Source organism: Rhinopithecus bieti, unplaced genomic scaffold (genome assembly GCF_001698545.2).
Source record: "Rhinopithecus bieti isolate Rb0 unplaced genomic scaffold, ASM169854v2 scaffold_11508, whole genome shotgun sequence".
Taxonomy (NCBI): domain Eukaryota; kingdom Metazoa; phylum Chordata; class Mammalia; order Primates; family Cercopithecidae; genus Rhinopithecus; species Rhinopithecus bieti.
The window spans coordinates 334,261-355,362 of record NW_016806932.1 but is presented as its reverse complement, the minus strand read 5'-3'; the positions used below and the strand labels follow the sequence as shown (position 1 = coordinate 355,362).

General features: G+C 35.8%; 1 protein-coding gene across 1 annotated transcript in view; it reads left to right on the top strand.

Annotated features, from left to right (window-relative positions):
- The window catches only part of CEP57L1 (centrosomal protein 57 like 1), a 69,456-nt gene that overhangs the window by 34,176 nt on the left and 14,178 nt on the right, over nt 1-21,102 (top strand). The window contains exons 3-4 of the mRNA XM_017878765.1: nt 13,843-14,033; nt 16,943-17,072. Coding sequence (XP_017734254.1) covers nt 13,843-14,033; nt 16,943-17,072 — 321 coding nt within the window. The remainder of the gene's footprint in view (nt 1-13,842; nt 14,034-16,942; nt 17,073-21,102) is intronic.

Here is a 21,102-nt window from a genome sequence, read left to right as displayed (position 1 = left end):
CAGCTCACTGCAAGCTCCGCCTCCCGGGTTTACGCCATTCTCCTGCCTCAGCCTCCCAAGTAGCTGGGACTACAGGCGCCCGCCAACTCGCCCGGCTAGTTTTTTGTATTTTTTAGTAGAGACGGGGTTTCGCCGTGTTAGCTAGGTTGGTCTCGATCTCCTGACCTCGCGATCCACCCGTCTCGGCCTCCCAAAGTGCTGGGATTACAGGCTTGAGCCACCGCGCCCGGCCTTTATTATTATTATTATTACCTACCGGCTGAGCTAGCTGGGGCCAAATCCTTACTTTAAAGAATTCTTGAATGTCAAACTCATCTATAAAATTGGCATGTCTCTATTAAAGACAGAATACACCCCAAATCAGGATACCTGGGTTCAGATCCCAGCTCAGCCCCTTAATAGCTGCATGACCCTGGGCAAGTTACTTAACTTCTCAGATGCCTCATGTAAAAAGAAGTTAATATGTCATAGTGTTGCCTTCATGATTCAGTGGATCAATGCATGTAAACTTCTTTGACCAGTGCCTCACATGTAGCAAGCTCAATATAAATTTTAGCTGTTTTTTAAAAAATGTTATTTCACAAGCTCCTCAATTATGTCTAAAATAAATCTTTTATACCACCTCCACTGCTTTCAAAATCTGTTTTCTACCTTGGTTACAACTTTATTTCATTTTTCCCTATCATGAGTTTTCCTTGTTCTGGTCATAAGTTTTACGAATTTGACATCCTGATTTTCTCTAGTTTTTCTCTTCCTTTCCATGGGATTAGTAGCAGGAAATACCTAAATAGAACCACTTCTATGGCCAGGCTCATGCCTGTAATCTCAGTACTTTGGGAAGCAAAGGCGGGCGGATCACCTGGTGACAGGAGTTCGAGACCAGCCTGGCCAACATGGCGAAACCCCATCTTTACTAAAAAAATACAAAAATTAGCCAGGTGTGGTGGCATGCACCTGTAATCCCAGCTACTCGGGAGGCTGAGGCAGGAGAATCGCTTGAATCCAGAAAGCGGACATTGCAGTGAACTGAGATCACGCCGTTGCACTCCAGCCCAGCCCAGGTAACAGAGTGAGACTCCGTCTCAAAAAAAAAAAAAAAAAGGAACCACTTCTATTGCTTTGATTCAGGTCTTTATCATCTCACATAGAGCTCTGGAATAGTCTCCTACCTGTACTTTGAGCCTTTGGTTGTTTCTATCCGTTCTTCATAAAAAACTTTATCAAAGGCAATGTGGTCTTGCTACCCCTCTGCTGGATGGCTTTTACTACCTACAGGATAAAATCTAAATACCTGTACCTGGCATACAAGGCTCCTCAGGTCTGGTTTCTGCCTCATCTTCTGCAATATTTAGGCACTATACAGCCTTCCAGCTTTAGTAAATCACTCATAATAGATTGCTCAAAACACTAGATTCTCTCTTGCTTTCATAATTTTGCATAGATGAGCTATATAGTGTGGTGATTTAGAGTGTGAGCTTTAGAGCAAGACTGCCAAATCTTGACTTTGCCACTTAACTAGGTATGGACCTTGGATGAAACAGTTTTTTCTGTGCCACAGTTTCCTCATCTGTAAAATAGGAATAATTGTGCTTCATAGCATTGGTATGTGGATTTAGTAAGTTAATTCACAGAAGTTTTTAATAAATGTGAGATATCATTATTTTATTTTACCATGCTATTTCTTCTGTCTGTGCACTTGATCTTTTCTTCTACCCATTCTCTCACTTTCTTTTGCTTGTGAAATGCTATTCATTCATCCTTCATGTCTCAGTTTAAGAACTAGCTCCTCCAGGAAGTCATCATTGAAATCCCCAGACTCTGGGTCAGATGCTTCTCCTCTGGATTCCCATAGCATCCTATGTAGCATAATTAAGTTGTGAATGTTTCAGGGACTGCCTGGGATTGTATTTTTCATCTCTGAATGTTTAATGAATGAAACTTGATTGCTTTGTTGTTTATTTGCTATAGGTTGGGAAACCAATTAGAAAGGAGTCTTCTGCTAGAAACAAGTAGGTAGACAGCAAGGGAAGAGGTAGCAAGAGATGAAAAACCAGAAAACAGAGTCTAGGATGGTCTGGAACTTTCCAGTGAAGGGGTAAACAATACAAGTATCACACTGGGTCCCTAAGTATCATTGTGCATAATTAAAATGCTATGATGCTATCCTTAAGTCATCATAAAGGTTAAATTGTGTTGAATATACTCTGTCTAAAAGGAAGGAAAGCAGTTTAAACACTTTAGAAATCTTTCTTTTAAAACTAGTCGAAATAAATTTTGGTACTGAACTAGGCAAGCTTTAGTTATTTATCGTTGTCCAATAGCTCATTCTTCCTTGGGCAGCCTGACTAATCAGCGAAGTCCCACAATTAATTCTGACTATGAAGTCTGCTCAACTTGTGGGGAAAAAAAATGTAAAGGCCTAGAAAGTGGATTTGTAGCAACTAATCTGAGTGCCCATTACCCAGTTTCTGAACTCTTGTGTTTACTAAGTTTACCATCAACCATTCTAAAGAGAAAAGGGTGTGGTGGCTACATCTGCTACTCGGAAGGCTGAGGTGGGAGGATTGCATGAACCCAGGAGTTTGAAGCTAGTCTAGGCAACATGGTGAGAACCTGTCTTGATTGATTGATTGATTGATTGATTGATTGATTGATAGACAGATGGATAGAAATGGTTAAAGTTCAACGAAAATAACTATAGTATACTTTTATCCTTATAAATACAATAAACATTGTAAGAATGTTGAAACCCTTTCAAAATCACTTATTTTTTAACTTAGAACTTTTTGAAGAAATATTACCAGTAATATTTTCAAATCCTAAGAATTATGGTTTACTTAAATAAAATGACATTAAATTAAAACCTGTATGTAAAAGTACATATCAAAGCACAATGTGTGTGTGTGTGTGTGTGTGTGTGTGTTTTAAGTTAGGACAGTATTTACTGATTTGCTGGGTTCAACCATAATAAACATTAGCATAGGGAGGTAGGAAAAAGTTGTTGACCTAACAAATTAGTTTCAGAGGATTTATTTTTACAAATATTTTTTGGATTAGGCCCTGAAGATACAATGCCCCTTTGCAGAGTGTAGGAATTTGGATTGTGGAGACTTACAGAAAAAATAAACATAATTGCACTTTCTGAGTTTATGTTGAGATAAGAGACATGAGACCCTTACAAATGAAAATATGTAAGTGCTTCCAACAGATATTCATATAAATAATTGATACTCTAAATCTCCAGCTGCTTTCTACCTCTTTGGAAATCTAATTGAGAAAATATTTTATTAGATTTTGTTTCTCATTATAAAAGTAATATGTGTGTCATTGTGGAGAATGGTTTTAGAAGGTGGAATAATATGAAAATCTGTTGTCCGTCTATTAACAAACATTTAATTACTTAAATCTGTTTTTTGTATCTATCTTTGTCCTTTAAAAATAGGCTGTAATTATACAGTTTTATATTGTTCCTCATTTACTTTGTATTAAATTAGGAACATTTTCTCTTGAACTGAATAGTCAAGATAAACTAAATCTTGGTAAAGATGATGGGGAGTCTAATCATTTAAGTGACCTTAGACATTATATGTTCTAAACTAAATGGATACACGTTCAATAAGGAGAAATCTAATTATTAGATAGAATATTCATAAGCCTGGTTATTTTAAATTCAGCACTTGATGAGTTTACTTGAAAATTAGATAGCTCTTATTGCATGTATTGAGTTGAATTAACTGCACATGAACAATTAGGTGCTATATTATAATTTATAAAATATTTGTAAAAGATTGGCATTACTTTGTACTCTTAAAAAACTGGCTATTGGCCAGGCACGGTGCCTCACGCCTGTAATCCCAGCACTTTGGGAGGCCGAGGCGGGCGAATCACGAGGTCAAGAGATCGAGACTATCCTGGCCAACATGGTGAAACGCCATCTCTACTAAAAATACAAAAAATTAGCCAGGCGTGGTGGCGGGCCCCTGTAGTCCCAGCTACTCCAGAGTCTGAGGCAGGAGAATGGCGTGAACTCGGGAGGCAGAGCTTGCAGTGAGCTGAGATCGCGCCACTGCACTCCAGCCTGGCAAAAGAGCGAGACTCCGTCTCAAAAAAAAACAAAAACAAAAACAAAAAAAAAACTGGCTGTTCTACTCATGTAATAATGTATTTCTTATATTCAGACTATTTAATGAGTTTGGAGGCTGCTCAGTAAAAATTTATTAGTAATTATGAAATAAACAAACCAATTTTACTTGATACAGTGTTGACTACCCCCTCCCTTTTTCTTTTTTCTCCCTCTCATTGTCTTGTGTCAGTCTTTTTTCAACAGTGTAATTGCAGACTCAGTCAGATAGCAGAAGCCATGTCCTGTGTTCTTTTTATTTCAGGGAGGCATAGTGTATTAGACATAAATAGTAAGTACTTGTTCTCACTTTTACTCCTTTGTTATCACTTTCTCCTGCTTTTCCCTACTTCTCTTATTGCTTTTTTTTTTAAATCTCCTTTGAGAGTTTTTTTTTTTTTCCTTCACTTGTCTCCCAAATCTGTGATTCTTAATCTTTTTTTGTTTGGTTGGTTTTGTTTTTTGGAGACCAAGTCTCCTCTGTCACCCAGGCTGGAGTGCAATGGCACAATCTCGGCTCACTGCAACCTCTGCCTCCCAGGTTCAACTGATTCTCCTGCCTCAGCCTCCTGAGTAGCTGGGATTACAGGCGCATGCCACCATGCTGGGCTAATTTTTTTTTTTTTTTTTTTTGAATTTTTAGTAGATTCATGAGGTTTCACCACGTTGGCCAGGATGGTCTTGATCTCCTGACCTCATGATCTGCCCGCCTCAGCCTCTCAAAGTGCTGGGATTACAGGCATGAGCCACTGCGCCCAGCCAGATCTGTGATTCTTAACCTTTTATAAAATTTTGTCTCAACACATCTGAGGAGGACCCACAGTGGTTCCCTAATGGGCAAAGGCAGTGAGTCTCAGCTACCTCTTTTGTCATGCACACATGCACACACTGAAAATTGCTGTTCTTTATACTGTCCTTGGGTGATCTAATTGATAACCAAATCTCTATCTCTAGATCCAGCCTAAATGCTCACTAACCTCCAGATTCATATTTCACTCTGCTTGCTGGGCAGTTCTGTGTCTGTAAGCACCTCAAATTCCACATGTCTGAAACAGAATTCATTATTTCCCTAAGACTTGTAGCCCCTTTTATATTATTCCATATTTCCATTAATTCACCACTATCTATCCATTTGCCCAACCAAAAATTTTGAGGAGTATTTCTGAGTCTTTCCTCTCTTCTATTACATATTTGTAGCAGATTCCTAAGTCCTTTTGATTATATCTTCTCAGCATCTTTCATATTTATCTCATCTACTCCAGTCCTATTTTAGACCTATATTTTTCTTGTTTGAATTACTTTGGTAACCTCTTAATTTGTCCATCTGCCTATAATTTCTTCCTTCTTTTGTCTGTTCACCTTAAGGCCATCTGAATGAACTTGTCAAAATGCAAACCTGGTCATGTTATTCCCTTTTATGTCCTTAATTACGTCCCTATGGTCTAATCAAATAAATTACAAACTCCTTGATGTGATATACAGAATCCTTTATGGCTTGGCCCTTATATGTTTTTAGCCTGTTTTTTACTGCCAACATTTATTCACTGTACTCCAAACAAATTCACTAGGATCTATCATCATCCTCAATGATTATACATTCTATCTTCACTAATGGTATATTGCCAGTTTTTGTGTTCCTGCTAAACCTCTTATTGTTTGTTTGCTTTGGTCTCTGTCTTTCCTAATGTTTGGTAAGCCTTGGTTAGATAGCTTATATGTAAGATTGGAGCACTGAAAAACTAATTGAAGGCCAGGCACAGTGGCTCGTGCTTGTAATCCCAGCACTTTGGGAGGCCAAGGCAGGTGGATCACCTGAGGTCAGGAGTTTGAGACCAGCCTGGCCAACATGGTGAAACTCCGTCTCTACTAAAAATACAAAAAATTAGCCGGGCATGGTGGTGGGCGCCTGTAATCCCAGCTACTTGGGAGGCTGAGGCAGGAGAATCGCTTGAACCTGCGAGGCAGAGGTTGCAGTGAGCCGATATCGCACCACTGCACTCCAGCCTGGGCAACAGAGAGAGACTCCGTCTCAAAACAGAAAACCAAAAAAACTAATTGGGAACTCCAAATCTATCCAATCAATTCATTTTATTGTCTTTAGTGTCTTTATTAACTTAAGCTATTCGTATTTCCTAGAAAATGGATCCTCAGTTCTTCACTTGGTTATAATATAGACTGCCGACATTCTGGGAACTGATTAGTCTTCCAGCTTCCAGTCTGGTGCCCCTCCCTCAGTTGTTCTGAGTGTCCCCCAGTCCAGAGATATTCTATAATTTCCTCTTCAGAAAGAAACAAAACAACATTCTGATCTTCCCAGATGAAGGTAGAATACTCTTATGGCTGCATGGAAAGGCAGAGGGTATTTGGGCATATAATTTACTTCTACATTAAACTTTCAACCTGTTCTCTAGTTTCCAGCTCTATCTTACCTACTGCTTACAGAGGTGTGGCTCATTCCTGAGCCATTCCAGGATCCTGCTGGGTAAAATTTAAAAAGTCACATTTCTTACTTGGATTTGGAGTCTGCCTTTTTGCATTAGCTAAGCCTGTTACTACTCATACATCTGTTTTCCATTTTCCAAAGTTTTGTTATCACCTCTGCTGATCCTTCTCTTCGCAGGTTTATATCTTTCTTTTTTTTAAATATTATTTTAGTGAGTTTCCAAGTGGAAGCAAAAGTAAGTATATATGTTCACTCTGCCATATTAACCTAAACTTCTCTTTCAAAACTCTTCATAATTTCAGATTATTTCTGGCGTTAGTTATCTCTCCATCAATCAGAGAGTGTTAACGTCTCCTTTGTGTTCCCATGGCTTTCTGCATATGCTTTTGTTATGGAACCAAGCCCATTGAATCAAATATTGTTTTTATCATATTTGTCTCCTCTACCACGCATTGTTATGCAACCAATCCCTAAAACTTTTTCGTCTGGCAAAACTGAAACTCTATAACTCATTTCACTCCTCCCGAGCAACCACCATTCTACCTTCTGTTTCTGTAAGTTCATCTACTTTAGATACTTCTATATAAGTGGAAACACATATATGACAAACTTTCTCTGATTGGTTTATTTCACTTAGCATCATATCTTCAAGGTTCATCAAAATTGAAGCCTCTGTCAGAGTTTCCTTCCTTTTTAAGGCTGATGAATATTCCATTGCTTGTATATATCACATTTTGTTTACCTATCAATGGGCATTTGGTTTGCTTCTGCCTTTTGGTTATTGTGAATTGTGCTGCTATGAACATAGGTATACAAATACCTCTTTGAGACCCTGCTTTCAGTTCTTCTGCATACATATACAGAAGTGTGGTTGTCTTTTATGAAACTGACATTTTTTAAGAAAACAACCACCTCTCTGCTGGCTTTTTTTAAAAAAGAAAAATAGAATGTTTTTCATTTGTTGTTTATGTGGTATTTGCTCATGTTGAGATTCATGTTATGCGTTCTGGCCAGAGTACTGCATAAGTGATGTTGTGTCCTTTTCCGGGTTTCATATCCAGAGGCACACAATGGCCTTCTACCACTCATAGGTGATGTTAATTTTAATCATCCTATCAGAGTGTTGTTTGTCTTTCTACTATTCAGTTACTAGTTTTTTCTTGCATTTTATAAGCATTCTATGGGAAATACACTTTAGGACCATGCAAATATCCTGCTCCTCATTAAAATGTATCCCCTTGATTTAGCAGTTATTGATGCTTCTTGCCTCAATCAGCCTTTATTGTGATGGTTACAAAATAATGATTTTTTCATATCTATTGAGGGATTTTCTTGTTAATTATAAATTACATTAAGTAGATCAATTCGAATGTCAAAAGATCAGTATATTAAATGTAACATTTGCTGCTACTGTAAATATATTATACATGAACGTCATTGATGTGTAATAATACTTAAAGTGCTTGTAAATTTCTGGAATTTGATGGTTACTATAGTATTCCTATAAAGTCATTGCATATTTTTAATGTTGAATATATAGTGTGCCTAAGACGTGAATTAGGTTCTGATACTTTTTCTTATTCTCAGCCTATAGATTGTTTACTATTTGTTCTGTTATCTGAATCCTGCTAGTGAACTCTCTATTTAGTTAATAACTAACCAGATAATATTCACTTTGCTGTAATTGAAGAAGAACAAACTTTACAGTATGGAATACTTTTGAGAATTATAGCTGGAATGAAAAGATATAAACTCCTTTTCCTTTTTTGAAGCCTAAGTATCATTCTGTGTATGCAACGAAAACTGGTTTGTCTAAAGCAGTATCTCTAAAGTATGTCTAAAGCTATTGCAGTATTTTATTTCAAGCAATATGGCAGACTAGATGTTTAGAGAAACTTCTGATAAAGAACACATTTTTAAATGCTGGATAAAATACTTAAAAAAAATTTTTTTAAGTCTGCTTGAGTTGGTAGCGAAGTAAGGTGAAAATACAAGGCTGTAAATAATGAGAAGGCCAAATTCCATGGAGATAAGTGAGCCATAGAACCTCTTTACCTCTAAAATTGCCTTCTGATACCTTATGGCCCAGAACCTGGGCTTTAAGGAGATAGTCCTGCTTGCATGGGACAGAGGAAATCTGAGCCTAGGCATTGTGAGTTATAAGTTTGGACACTGCAACATAAAGCTGAGATCCCCAAAGTGTGAATCATCCCCTGTGGATAATTTAAGGAAAATAGCCTGCTCTTTAGAATGACACTGCCTATCTCATCCTTGGTTTTGATTGGAATACACAAAAAGAATCTTTCCTGAGAATTCCTCATCACAATCCTATGCTCATGTGAGTCTGAAGTTGAAATTAGCCTTGCAAAAATAATCTTTATCTAAAGGTTTAGTTTAATGATGCTTTTGGTTTGGGGTGCCTCAGGATCCTAACAGAAAAATAGAAGTTTTCTCTGAAGAAAGGTGCTTTAAACATTGACTTCGAAGAATTCCTACAGTTAAAGATCTAAGAAATGTGAGTTTAAAATTAGAACTCTAAATGTATGAATAAGACCAGCCTGGGCAATATGGTGAGACCACCATCTCTAAAAAACACAAAACAGCAGCAACAATAACAAAAAATTTTATGATACTCTTCTTCAGTAACTTGCATTTTTCACCCAACAGTTTTCTAAGATTCATCCTCATTGAAATCTTTACCACAGATTATTCATTGTCTTTGTTAGGACATTTTGTATAAATATACCACAGTTTATCTGTTTATCCATTTCGGCTATTTCTAGTTTTTGCTATTACAGATAGTGCTGCTACAAATATTCTTAATAATGTCCTTCCTGGTGATGATATGTAAAAGTTTCTCTAAGATTTATTCACTAGATTGTAATATCTATCTGTATGTATATATGTATATGTAAAGAAATATATATTCAATTTTATTTCATAATACTAAATTGTTTTAAAATTGGTACCAGTTTATGTGCCAACACTTACTACTGTTCTCATAGTTCTGCATCATTTCTAAAATTTTATATTGTCAGTTTTACATTTTGCCTAACTGTTGGATATGAAATGCTAATTTGTGGTTTTAAGTTGCATTTCCGTGACTACTACTGAGGTTGAGCATCTTTTCCTGTATTTATAAACCACTTATGTTTCCTCTTTTTGAAGTGTCCCTTATGCTTATTTTTTCTATTGGGTTTTGTTTCTTTCTGATTTATAGTTCTTCAGATACTTTGAGTACTAGTCCCTGGTAAATTAATTAAATTAATATCTACACAGTAGCCAAGTTAGATCATCTGAGAATTATCTTTGAATTGTTCTTCTCCTTTATCCCTTAAAGATAATCATTGCTAACATGAATCAACATTTACTATGTATCAGACATCTTTCTGAGTACCTTACTTATGTTGTCTCATTTAATCCTTAAAGCAGTCTTATATGTTAAGGCAGGAGGGACCGGTTTTGTGGAAGACAATTTTTCCACAGATGCGGCAGGGGTAGGGGGATGGTTTGGGGATGAAACAGTTTCACCCCAGATCATTCCAGATCATCAGACATTAGTTTGATTCTCATTAGGAGCGTGCAGCCTAGATCCCTGATATGCACAGTTCACAATATGGTTCGCGCTCCTATGAGAATCTAATGCTGCCCTGATCTGACAGGAAGCGGAGCTTGGGTGGTAATGCTTGCTCACCTTCACTCACCTCCAGCTGGGCAACCTGGTTCCTAACAGGCCAAGAATGGATACTAGTCCGCAGGCCAGAGGTTGGGAACCCCTGGGTTAAGATACCATTTTAATCTTTATTTTGCAAATGAGGAATTTGAGGCACAGAGAAATTAAACATTTGATCAAGGTCACACAGCAGTGCTTCAGTTTGACCCAAAGAAGTCTGCTCTGAAACTTTTATTTTATTTTATTTTATTTTTTTGAGAGAGAGTCTTTCGCTCTGTCGCCCAGGCTGGAGTGCAGTGGTGCAATCTCAGCTCACTGCAGCCTCTACCTCCCAGGTTCAAGTGATTCTCCTGCCTCAGCTTCCTGAGATGGTTCATTCTGGGTGAATGGTCAGAGATACTATAGAAGACTTTTGAAATAAAGGAATGTCATCTCCCTCGTAGTCCTGTGGAATAAGTGTTTTCCTCTATAAAAAGTAAAAATACTTTGCAGTAAAGTGTGTGTGTCTAGAGCATTCTTTTTAGGGGGATAGTTTTTTTATGCAATGGGATCTTAGTGGCGGCCAATTAGGGTATCTTTATTTTATAGACCATAAAGACAGGGAGTAATTTCCCTGGTTGTTCACAAGCTGTCAAGAGTGGTTTCAGGTAAACCAACCCAAATGCCCATCAATGGTAGACTAGATAAAGAAAATGTGGTACATATATACCATGGAATACTATGCAGCCATAAAAAGGAATGAGCTCATGTCCTTTGCAGAGACATGGATGGAACTGGAAGCCATCATCCTCGGCAGCCTAACATAAGAACAGAAAACCAAACACGGCATGTTCTCACTCGTAAGTGGGAGTTGAACATTGAGAACACCTGGATACAGAGAGAGGACCAACACACACCAGGGCCTGTGGGTGGTAAGGGAAGGGAACTTAGAGGGCGAGTCAGTAGGTGCAGCAGACTACTATGGCACATGTATACCTGTGTAACAAACCTGCACATTCTGCACGTGTATTCCGTTTTTTTGTTTGTTTGTGTTTAGAATAAATAAAAAGTAAATAAAAATTTTAACAACAACAAAAAAAGAATGGTTCCAGGTACAACCTGAGTTTCCCAGACTTGATACAAATGAGGTTGACATTTTATAGCCTTTTGCCCTTACTTTCAGACACCAATAAAATGTTCCATAAGAATTCCTGAGGTCTTTTCAGTTACCAACAGCTAGCTAAGTCTGGTATCAGAAATACCAGAATTCTAGAGATTGGGATTTAAGTACTTCTCTGTATTTTCAGAAATTTTTCCCTAGAAATATTTCTCATACACGCCCATGAATGTGTCCCTTCCATCTGTGCTCTCTTTCTATTTCTCTCTTGCTCTCTTGCTTTCTCACTGTTGTTCACTGTCTCTCTTGCTCTCTCTCTCTTGCTGAATACTACTAACCGATGCACCAGAAAGGGGCCAAAACTGCTAACAATCTGACTCCCCCTCCATTGTCGTATAACATCTTACACAAAGCAGGGAAGATAATGCCTTGATATTTTATAGAGATATTGATGAAACATTTATCAGTTTTTATTTAAACTCTCTTTCTTTTTAGAACCCACATTTGAGTCCATGGCACTGGGTCAGAGATAAATTAGAATGACCACCACCATAGTCTACTCAGAATCACTCCTCCTCTCCTTAGCCATGTAAGGCCTTTTGTAGTTATTTCACCTTCTTTCAGAGTGAATTTTTCTCCCAGGATGCTTCAGTGCTTTATATAAATAAGCTTCTAGTAGGCTTATGCACTTGTTTACAACGCAGGACCAGATTATAAGGGTTAAGCTGAGATCCCATTACAATGAGAATCTCTGAGCTCTGTGTCACAACATCACTTGTCCTCTCGTTTCTTTACTGTTTTCTTTTTCTTCATCTTGTTTTTATCCTATCAGTGGGTTATTCTGCTTGTGCCCACTTTAATATGTGTCTACACATTCAATTTAAATTGTAGTTTAATTTTTAACTTACTACAACCTTCTAACTAGTCATTATTTCATATACATTAAAAACCTCAAATTTGGACCAGTTTTTTAATTGGTATAAAATCCAGTTTGTGAAATAATATTGTACTTAGGTCAGAGGAAGCAGAGTTCTCCCAAGAACCTCAGTGTGTAGTGGTGAATAGCAAATTTTCATTCTTTCTATCATTGGAGAAACCCACTCGGAGCTGAAAACTGAGTCAGATACCTTGAGTAGCTCCAGTGTTCTTGGGATAGCTTTAACCACTTACCTCTCTCTGAAGACGTACAACCATCTTCAGGACTTACGTACTTTAGGGCCTTACCTCCACTTTATAGTGAGCCAGCTGTGACTAATGTTGATCTCTTGTTTTTTGAGGGAACAACTTAGACAGATGTGGTATCCCATTGGGAGCAGACAGTGTCTGAGATAGCTGGTACTAATAACAATAGCAAAATATGGTTGCCTTGCAAGAACAAAAAACATCAAGTATCTTAGCAAACCTTAGGCTTTACAGCCTCTAATTTAGACCAATCAGAATGTTGTAGGAGATAGCCAATCATGGCAATGGCTAAAGTAGAATATTCTAGGAAGTGAAGTGTGCCTTCTGCTCTTCCAGAAAATATAATCCTGGGAAGTGCCTGCCTTTCTTGCCTTGTGAATTGAGGCAGTGGTGAAATCATGGAAAATGTACAACTCTCAAAAATCAAAATAAGCTAATGTTATAGTGTAATTCTTGGATTTACATTTTGAAGCAAGCTTTCTTAAAATTCTGCCAGTGAGTTATTTTTTTGTGAGCAGTTATCACCTTATGTGATTATGAATTAATTTAATTAACATTGACTAGAATCTATTAAAAAATAGAATACATTTCTAAAATATTTAAATTGCAGAAAGGATAATAAAATGATTTGGAAATTTTAGACCAAAAATTACCTGCTAAAATGGTTAAAAGGGCTCTCTTACCAAAACAAAACAACAACAAAATAAAACCAGACTAACAAAACTAAGTAGTCTCGAGTCTTCAGATTTGGAAACTTTCTAATCTAGATGACTAAAATGCTAGTACACTAAGCAGAGATGTGTGTTATTCAAAGGTTAGATTCCAATATTTCACATATCCAAAATTACCCTTGAAAATCCTTTAGGAAGCCATACATTAGAATTCAACAATCAGTATTAGAGAATCAGTATATATTATTGGCTTGTTTTTAAAAGCTCTGTTGTCTTTTAGAATATGTACTTTCTCTTTAAATCCTAGAGTCACACTGCTTGTAGAGCAATGCTCAGACTATGATAGATATATGGGATTTGTGAGTAACTGAGAAACCAGTAAATTCACGGCACTCATGTCATGCTTACTCCAGGGTATATGATTATTGAAAATCAGGCAGAATTGTCGATACTACTTACACAAGAAATAGTAATTTTTCTTTCTTTTATTGCCAGGCTTATTAGAGTTGAATTTATAATTAAGTTCATAAAGATACAACTCTACAGTATATGATTATGTTGTTATGTTAAAGTTTCACCTGAATTTTTATATAATGCATTCACCCTTAAAATAAGAAAGAATGATACTATATTATATCATTCCTTTATTCTCTACAGATAATGGATTCTGAGTTAATGCATAGTATAGTGGGAAGTTATCATAAACCTCCAGAAAGAGTATTTGTTCCCTCATTCACCCAGAATGAACCATCTCAGAATTGCCATCCTGCGAACTTAGAGGTTACCTCTCCTAAGATACTTCATAGCCCAAATAGCCAAGGTAATGCTGATATAGAATTTGAAGAATGGTAAAAAGCTTGCTATAAAAAACCTTTTGTATTTATGTGGAATACAATATGATTGTATATTTAATCTTAACAAAACTCCTAATTTTGATTCTGTTGCTAAAAGTTTCTATGAACTTAGACAAATTACTTGACATTTTTTATTTTGGCTTCTACAGCCATAAAATGAAGATTAATATAACCAGCTGGACACATGTCACAGGGTTATCATAAAAACATCATTTGAAAACAGGAAAATACTCTTTGAAGAATAAAAGGTCAGATTTGGAATCCTTCTAAACCAGATGATTAGAATGTTAGTGAATTAAATGGAATTGCATCTTATTCAAGAATTAGATTCAGAAATTGCATACATCCAAAATTATTCTTGAAAATATTTTAGGAAGCCAGTATATCAGAGTAACTACAAAATACTAGTATTTTAATGTTTAAAATAGAAATGTAGGAGGATCTTAAAGTTGAATTAGGAGAACATTTTATTACTCCAGGCATATTTTAAGCTGTGCAGATTCCTTTCTAAGATTCTGTTATCACCTACTTTTAAAATATTCTATAATAATGGTTGCTGTTAATAAATAAACTAGTTTTGTGGAATAAACTATAAGAAATAATAATGCAAATCAATGTGCCAGCTACAGATACCATGTAAAGAGGAATAATATAATTTATTTATCTCATTTATAAAAATCAAATGGTAATCTCTAGCAAGCATCTTTCTAATTTGATATAAAGTATATGATAGTTAAAACTCTGAACTTATCTGAATCATGAAGATATTAATATAGTTGAATACAAGTCACAGTGGTATAGTGTACTATTATCTTTCAGGTCTGACATCAGGTAAACCATTAGGTTATAGTTATCCTGTTTCTTAATACTGCATCATGGACAAAGAAACAATAAATATGTGTGATTTGACTAAAATGGAATACATCAAGAACTGAGAAAAAAACCTTTAACTTTAAACCCAAATTGCCACGTTAATTAGTAGAAATTATATTTTAATGTTCCTTATTCATATTCAGACTCTTATGCTCCCTAGACTACATTGTCTTCTTTAAGTCCTTTCATTTGAAAATATTTATTTTATTAAATTAAAATCATGGTTATTACCTTTCTCAGTCTTAGAAATCACTAAATATCAATCATAGATATATTGTTTACAAGCGTATTTTATATAGTAGAGAGAATGTGCCCGCTTTAAGTTGTTATTTCATTATTTTCCTATTTGTTGGAAGATATATGGCATTTACTTGTACATTTTCTGGCTTTCTATTATCATTAATAATTTTGTTATTCAATTCGTTGTTCATTTACTTTCTTTTATTGTTACTTTGTTATTGTAAGTGTCAGAATCTTCACTGAATTATCAACAAAAATTTTTTTCAACAGCTCTTATTTAGCCTTAAAAATTCTCTAGAATAATATCATTATTTCATCTTTTATGGATAACGGATTGATGATACATCAGTGGTGAAGATAACCTGGATATCATTTCGCAGAGAAGTGCAGCGCGTGTTTTTTGTTTGTTTTATTTTTATGTATATATGAAGGCCTTAGAGTGAGATATGAAAACATATATTGATGAGAAATTCTGTGCGAACTACCAGATGTTTTCTGATATTATAGCTATTTAAAAAAGGTAAGATATAATACGTTAGTAGTTCTCAGAAATCCAGGTATTTTGTTTACCAGGTAGTTTTTTTTTTTTACAGTTCAATAAATAATAAAACCTATGTCTAAGCTCGTTTGTATCTCAGATTACTTGTTCGTTATAATATGTTCTAAAACTGTGTATCTTGTCTTTCAGGATCCTTGTTGAATATTTGGAGATAATAAGGATTATCTATGTTTGAACATGTTATCTCTTTGTATCATTATCTTAACTAGCATAATTCTATAAAATTCTAGAAATAAAGGATATATGAATTAAGATTTTAGATCAAGTTGTGTTTAAAATTTAGAATTTATTTTTTCAGAATTATTACCAACATAATATCCTAGTATTTTTTAAACTCCGTTATATGAATATTTATTTTTTATTTTATTGGTGATTTGCAGTAACTCTAAACTTTTAGATATGATTGTGAATACAGTATAGCATATCATCTAGCAATTTAATGATCGTTTATAGATAAAACCAATAAAATGTTTTTTTTAATACCAAAAAGATATTTATTTATACTTGAGTAGAATATGGCAAGTTAATTAGAGAGACATAGGCAAATGGGGGAGCTTCTGTGGAAATTGGGAAAATTTTAGAAATTTAGAACATAAGTCTTTTACATAATTTCACTTCAAAACTTAAGACTTCCTTTTCATTTTACACTACACTCATCCTTATAAACAAGGCTCAAGTTTTGTTTCAACTTAGAAGTAGAATGAAGAAATGGGGAGAAAAATATTTCTGAGGTAATTGGACAAAAGTAGAAGAAAGGGGTAAGGAAAGTAAAGAGTTAAAGGATTAGAAATAGGTTGCTTTCTGCTGTGGAATTAGCTGTTCTGCCAGCAGTCAAGAACAGGGGAAAATGAGAGTGGTAGATGCATATATTTGCGTTTCCTGAAAGAGAAGAAATATATTGATAGGTAAGAAGCTTTCAGCCTCTGTTTTTCCAGATGATGTTATTTTCATTAACAACCAGGATATTTATCACCCCACAAGTTACTGACATCCTCCTCTTTCAGAAGTGTGCCCTCTGGATTTTTAGTAGGAGACAATATTAAACCAGTTCTATGTAATTAATGAGCTATTTACAAATGTATTTTCATAACTCTGGGAGAGTCAATACTCAGAGATAAAAGAGACCCTGAACTTTTAGCTCTTGATTGAATTCACATAATACATTTCTTGTGATAACCAAATCTCTGATCTATATGATAATCAAGTAATTGACTGGTTATTATTTTGTCTTTTTCATAGATATAAGTATTCAGTTAAGCTCAGCCCAGTCCCGTTGTACTCTTCTAGAGAAGCAACTAGAATATACAAAGAGAATGGTTCTCAATGTAGAGCGAGAAAAGAACATGATCCTAGAACAACAGGTGAGCATATTTTCTATAAGGAATGATAATATAATTTTGTATCTTTTTGAAGAATATTTTAATGTCATGGGAAAATTCAAAGGCAAAAGAGGCATAATGTTAGAATGAGGTCTAACTTATGTGTAATTGGAGTTTCGAAAGGAAAGGGAAAATAGGGGAAAAGCAGTATTTGAAGAGATAATGGCTAAGAATGTTACAACATGTATTAAAAAGTAAAATTACTAACCTGGCCAACATGGTGAAACCCCATCTCTACTAAAAATACAAAAATTAGCCGGGCTTGGTGGCAGGCACCTGTAATCCCAGCTACTCAGGAGGCTGAGGCAGGAGAATCGCTTGAACCCAGGAGGCAGAGGTTGCAGTGAGCTGAGATCGTGCCATTGCAGTTTAGCCTGGACGACAGAGCAAGACTCTGTCTCAAAAAAAAAAAAAAAAAAAAAAAAAAAAAAGGTAAAATCTTAAAAGCATCCAGAAAAAAAAAATATTACATTCAAAGAGACGACAAAGTGATAGCTGACTTCTCAACTGAAAGTACTGAACCCAGAAGACAAGGGACTGATAGAGTTAAGGTGTTAAAAGAAAATAAATACTGGTCTAGAATTCTATGCTTGGGGGAAGTATCCTTCAGAAATAAAGACATTTTAAGACTAAAAAGACTGAGATAGTTTGTTACTAGTAGGTCCACTCTGAAGAGAACACTAAAGGACATCAGACAGAAGGAAAATGACCTTTGGTGGAAGGTCAGAGATGCATGAAGGAATGAAGAGTAATGAAGATGGTAAATATGTGGATAAATCTAAATGAATATTATATAAGGCAACAATAATTAAGATTTATATGGTTTAAATATAAAGAATTAAAATTCATCAGAACAATGGCTTATATATTAGGAAGAAGTAAAGTAGTTTAACGTGTTCTAATATTCTTGCATTTTCTTGGCAGAAGGGTAAAAGTACCAATCAATACTGGATTTTGATGGGTCAAATACATAACAGATTTTTAAGGAACCAGGGAATTTAATTCTAACATTTATATGGAAACGCCAAGGTCCAAGAACAGCCAAACTATTCTGAAGAAGAATAAGATGAGGGTCTTTCTCTAGTTGATATTGAAACAAATGATGATCCTTTTTAATAGCTGCTCTGTGAACTAAAATATGTATTCTTAACTAACCACAGTCTGCCATAAATCTGTATTAAAATATTTCACATATAATGTAGGATCCTCTTTCAGTATGCGTCCTCTGATTCCCCTTTGTGCTATAGTTTTCATACATTTTATTTCTGCATATGTCATACAGCCCACAATACATTATTATTTTTGCTTCAAATGGTCAATTATCCTTTCAGGAAAATTAGGAAACAAAATATGTATTTTTTGCCATTTTCTGTGCTTTTATTTTGTGTAGATTTTGTTTTCCATTTGATATCATTTTCCTTCCATCTGAAGGAAAATATCAGAAATGCTAAGAATTGACAATTCTTAGCATTTATTTATCTGGAAAAGTCTACTTCTCTGTCATTTGTGAAAGATATTTTGGCTGGATATAGAATTCTAGGTGGCATCTTTTCTTCTTTCAGCACATTGAAGATTATATTTCTGTTGCCTTCTGGATCTCATAGTTTCTAGTCAGAGTTCTTCTCTTTATTCCTCTATGCAGAATGTGTTATCATTTCTCAGACTGCTATTAAGATTTTCCCGTTTATCACTGGTTTTCAACAATATGTTGCTAAGTGGTTTTTTAATGCTTGAACCTTTTGAGATTCTTGAATCTGTCAATATTTTTCATTAAATTAGAACATTTTCAACCATTATCCTTCAAATAATTATTCTGTCCCACCTCTCTCTCTTCTTCTCTGGGACTTCACCTAAATGTTATTAAACCACAGGTTACCAAGACTCTGTTTATTGGTATTGTTTTTGATTTTGTTTTAATTAATAGACTTCATCTTTTTTATTTTTTTTTTGGAGTCAGAGTTTCAGTGTTGTCTCACAGGCTGGAGTGCAGTGGCGTAATCTTGGCTCACTGCAACCTCCGCCTCCCTGGTTCAAATGATTCTCCTGCCTCAGCCTCCCAAGTAGCTGGGATTACAGGCACCCGCCACCACACCCAGCTGACTTTTGGTATTTTTAGTAGAGACAGGGTTTCACCATGTTGGGCAGGCTGGTCTCAAACTCCTGACCTGAGGTGATCCACCCGCCTCGGCCTCCCAAAGTGCTGGGATTACAGGCATGAGCCACTGTGCCCGGCCTAGACTTTATCTTTTACAGCCATTTTAGATTTATAGAAAATTGAGTAGATAGTATAGAAAGAGTTCTTGCTCCCTCACAGTTGCCCCTATTACTAATACCTTACATTAGTATGGTTATAAATGCCATTACAAAATAGCATATAGATGTGCATGTGTGTGTGTGTATGTATATATATATATATATAAAACTTTCCTTTTCTCCATGTTATTTTTATGTTTTATTCCTCTGATAGCTGCTTTTCTTTGTTAGAGAGAGGGTAAGTTAATGAGGATGTTTGGTCACCTTGTAAATAACACTATTTAATACAGGTTTTGTTAATAATGGTTTTCTTAGGCCAGAATTGATAGGTCACACCTGTAATCCCAGCACTTTGGGAGGCCAAGGAGGGTAGTTGACTTGAGGTCAGGAGTTCAAGACCAAACTGAACAACATGGTGAAACCACATCTCTACTAAAAATACAAAACCTGGTGTAGGGCGTGGTGGCAGGGGCCTGTAATCCCAGCTACTTGGAAGGCTGAGGAGGAAGAATCGCTTGAACCGAGGAGACAGAGGTTGCAGTGAGCCAAGATCGTGCTGCTGTACTCTGGCCTAGGCAACAGCAAGACTCTCTCAAAAAAAGAGAAGTTTTCCATAGTAGAATTAATTTATATTCTATATAAAGATGCATAAACAAGTTTGTTTCGCTGATGCTAATATAACACATCTAATCTGCGCTTTTTTTTTCTTTTTTTTTTTTGAGACAAGGTCTCACTCTGTTGCCCATACTGGAGTGCAGTGGCACAGTCACTGCTTACCATAACCTTGACTTCCCAGGCTCAAGCAATCTTCTCATCTCAGCAGCCCAAGCAGCTGAGACTACAGGTGTGCATGCACCACCATGTCCGGCTGATTTTTAAGTTTTTTGTAGAGGAGGAGTCCCACTATGTTGCCTAGGCTGGTCTCAAACTCCAGGGTTCAAGCAATCCTCCCACTTCAGCCTCCCAAAGTGCTTGAATTACAAATATGAGCCACCACGCCTGGTCTTTTTTCATGTTATATTTGCTCCTTAAAAGTGCTTGATTTTCAGAAAAAAAAAAAAATTTAAATTTAAATTTAAAACATTATGACTTTAAGATTGAAAAAAATAAATAACAAAACATGTTTGATATTCTTTTTTGCTTGTAAGCACCTAAAGTATGTGCATTTATGTACATGTTTCTTATGATATTTACATTGTGTTTTGAATTCTCAGAAATTGTATTATTCTTTTTTTAAGGTATTTATTTTTATTTTATTTTATTTTATTTTGAGTGGAATATATACTTATATATATATATTTTTTATTATACTTTAAGTTCTAGGGTACATGTGCATAACATGCAGGTTTGTTACATATGTATACTTGTGCCCTGTTGGTGTGCTGCACTCATCAACTCGTCAGCACCCATCAATTCGTCATTTATATCAGGTATAACTCCCAATGCAATCCCTCCCCCCTCCCCCCTCCCCATGATAGGCCCCGATGTGTGATGTTCCCCTTCCCGAGTCCAAGTGATCTCATTGGTCAGTTCCCACCTGTGAGTGAGAACATGCAGTGTTTGGTTTTCTGTTCTTGTGATAGTTTGCTAAGAATGATGGTTTCCAGCTGCATCCATGTCCCTACAAAGGATGCAAACTCATCCTTTTTTATGGCTGCATAGTATTCCATGGTGTATATGTGCCACATTTTCTTAATCCAGTCTGTCACAGATGGACATTTGGGTTGATTCCAAGTCTTTGCTATTGTGAATAGTGCTG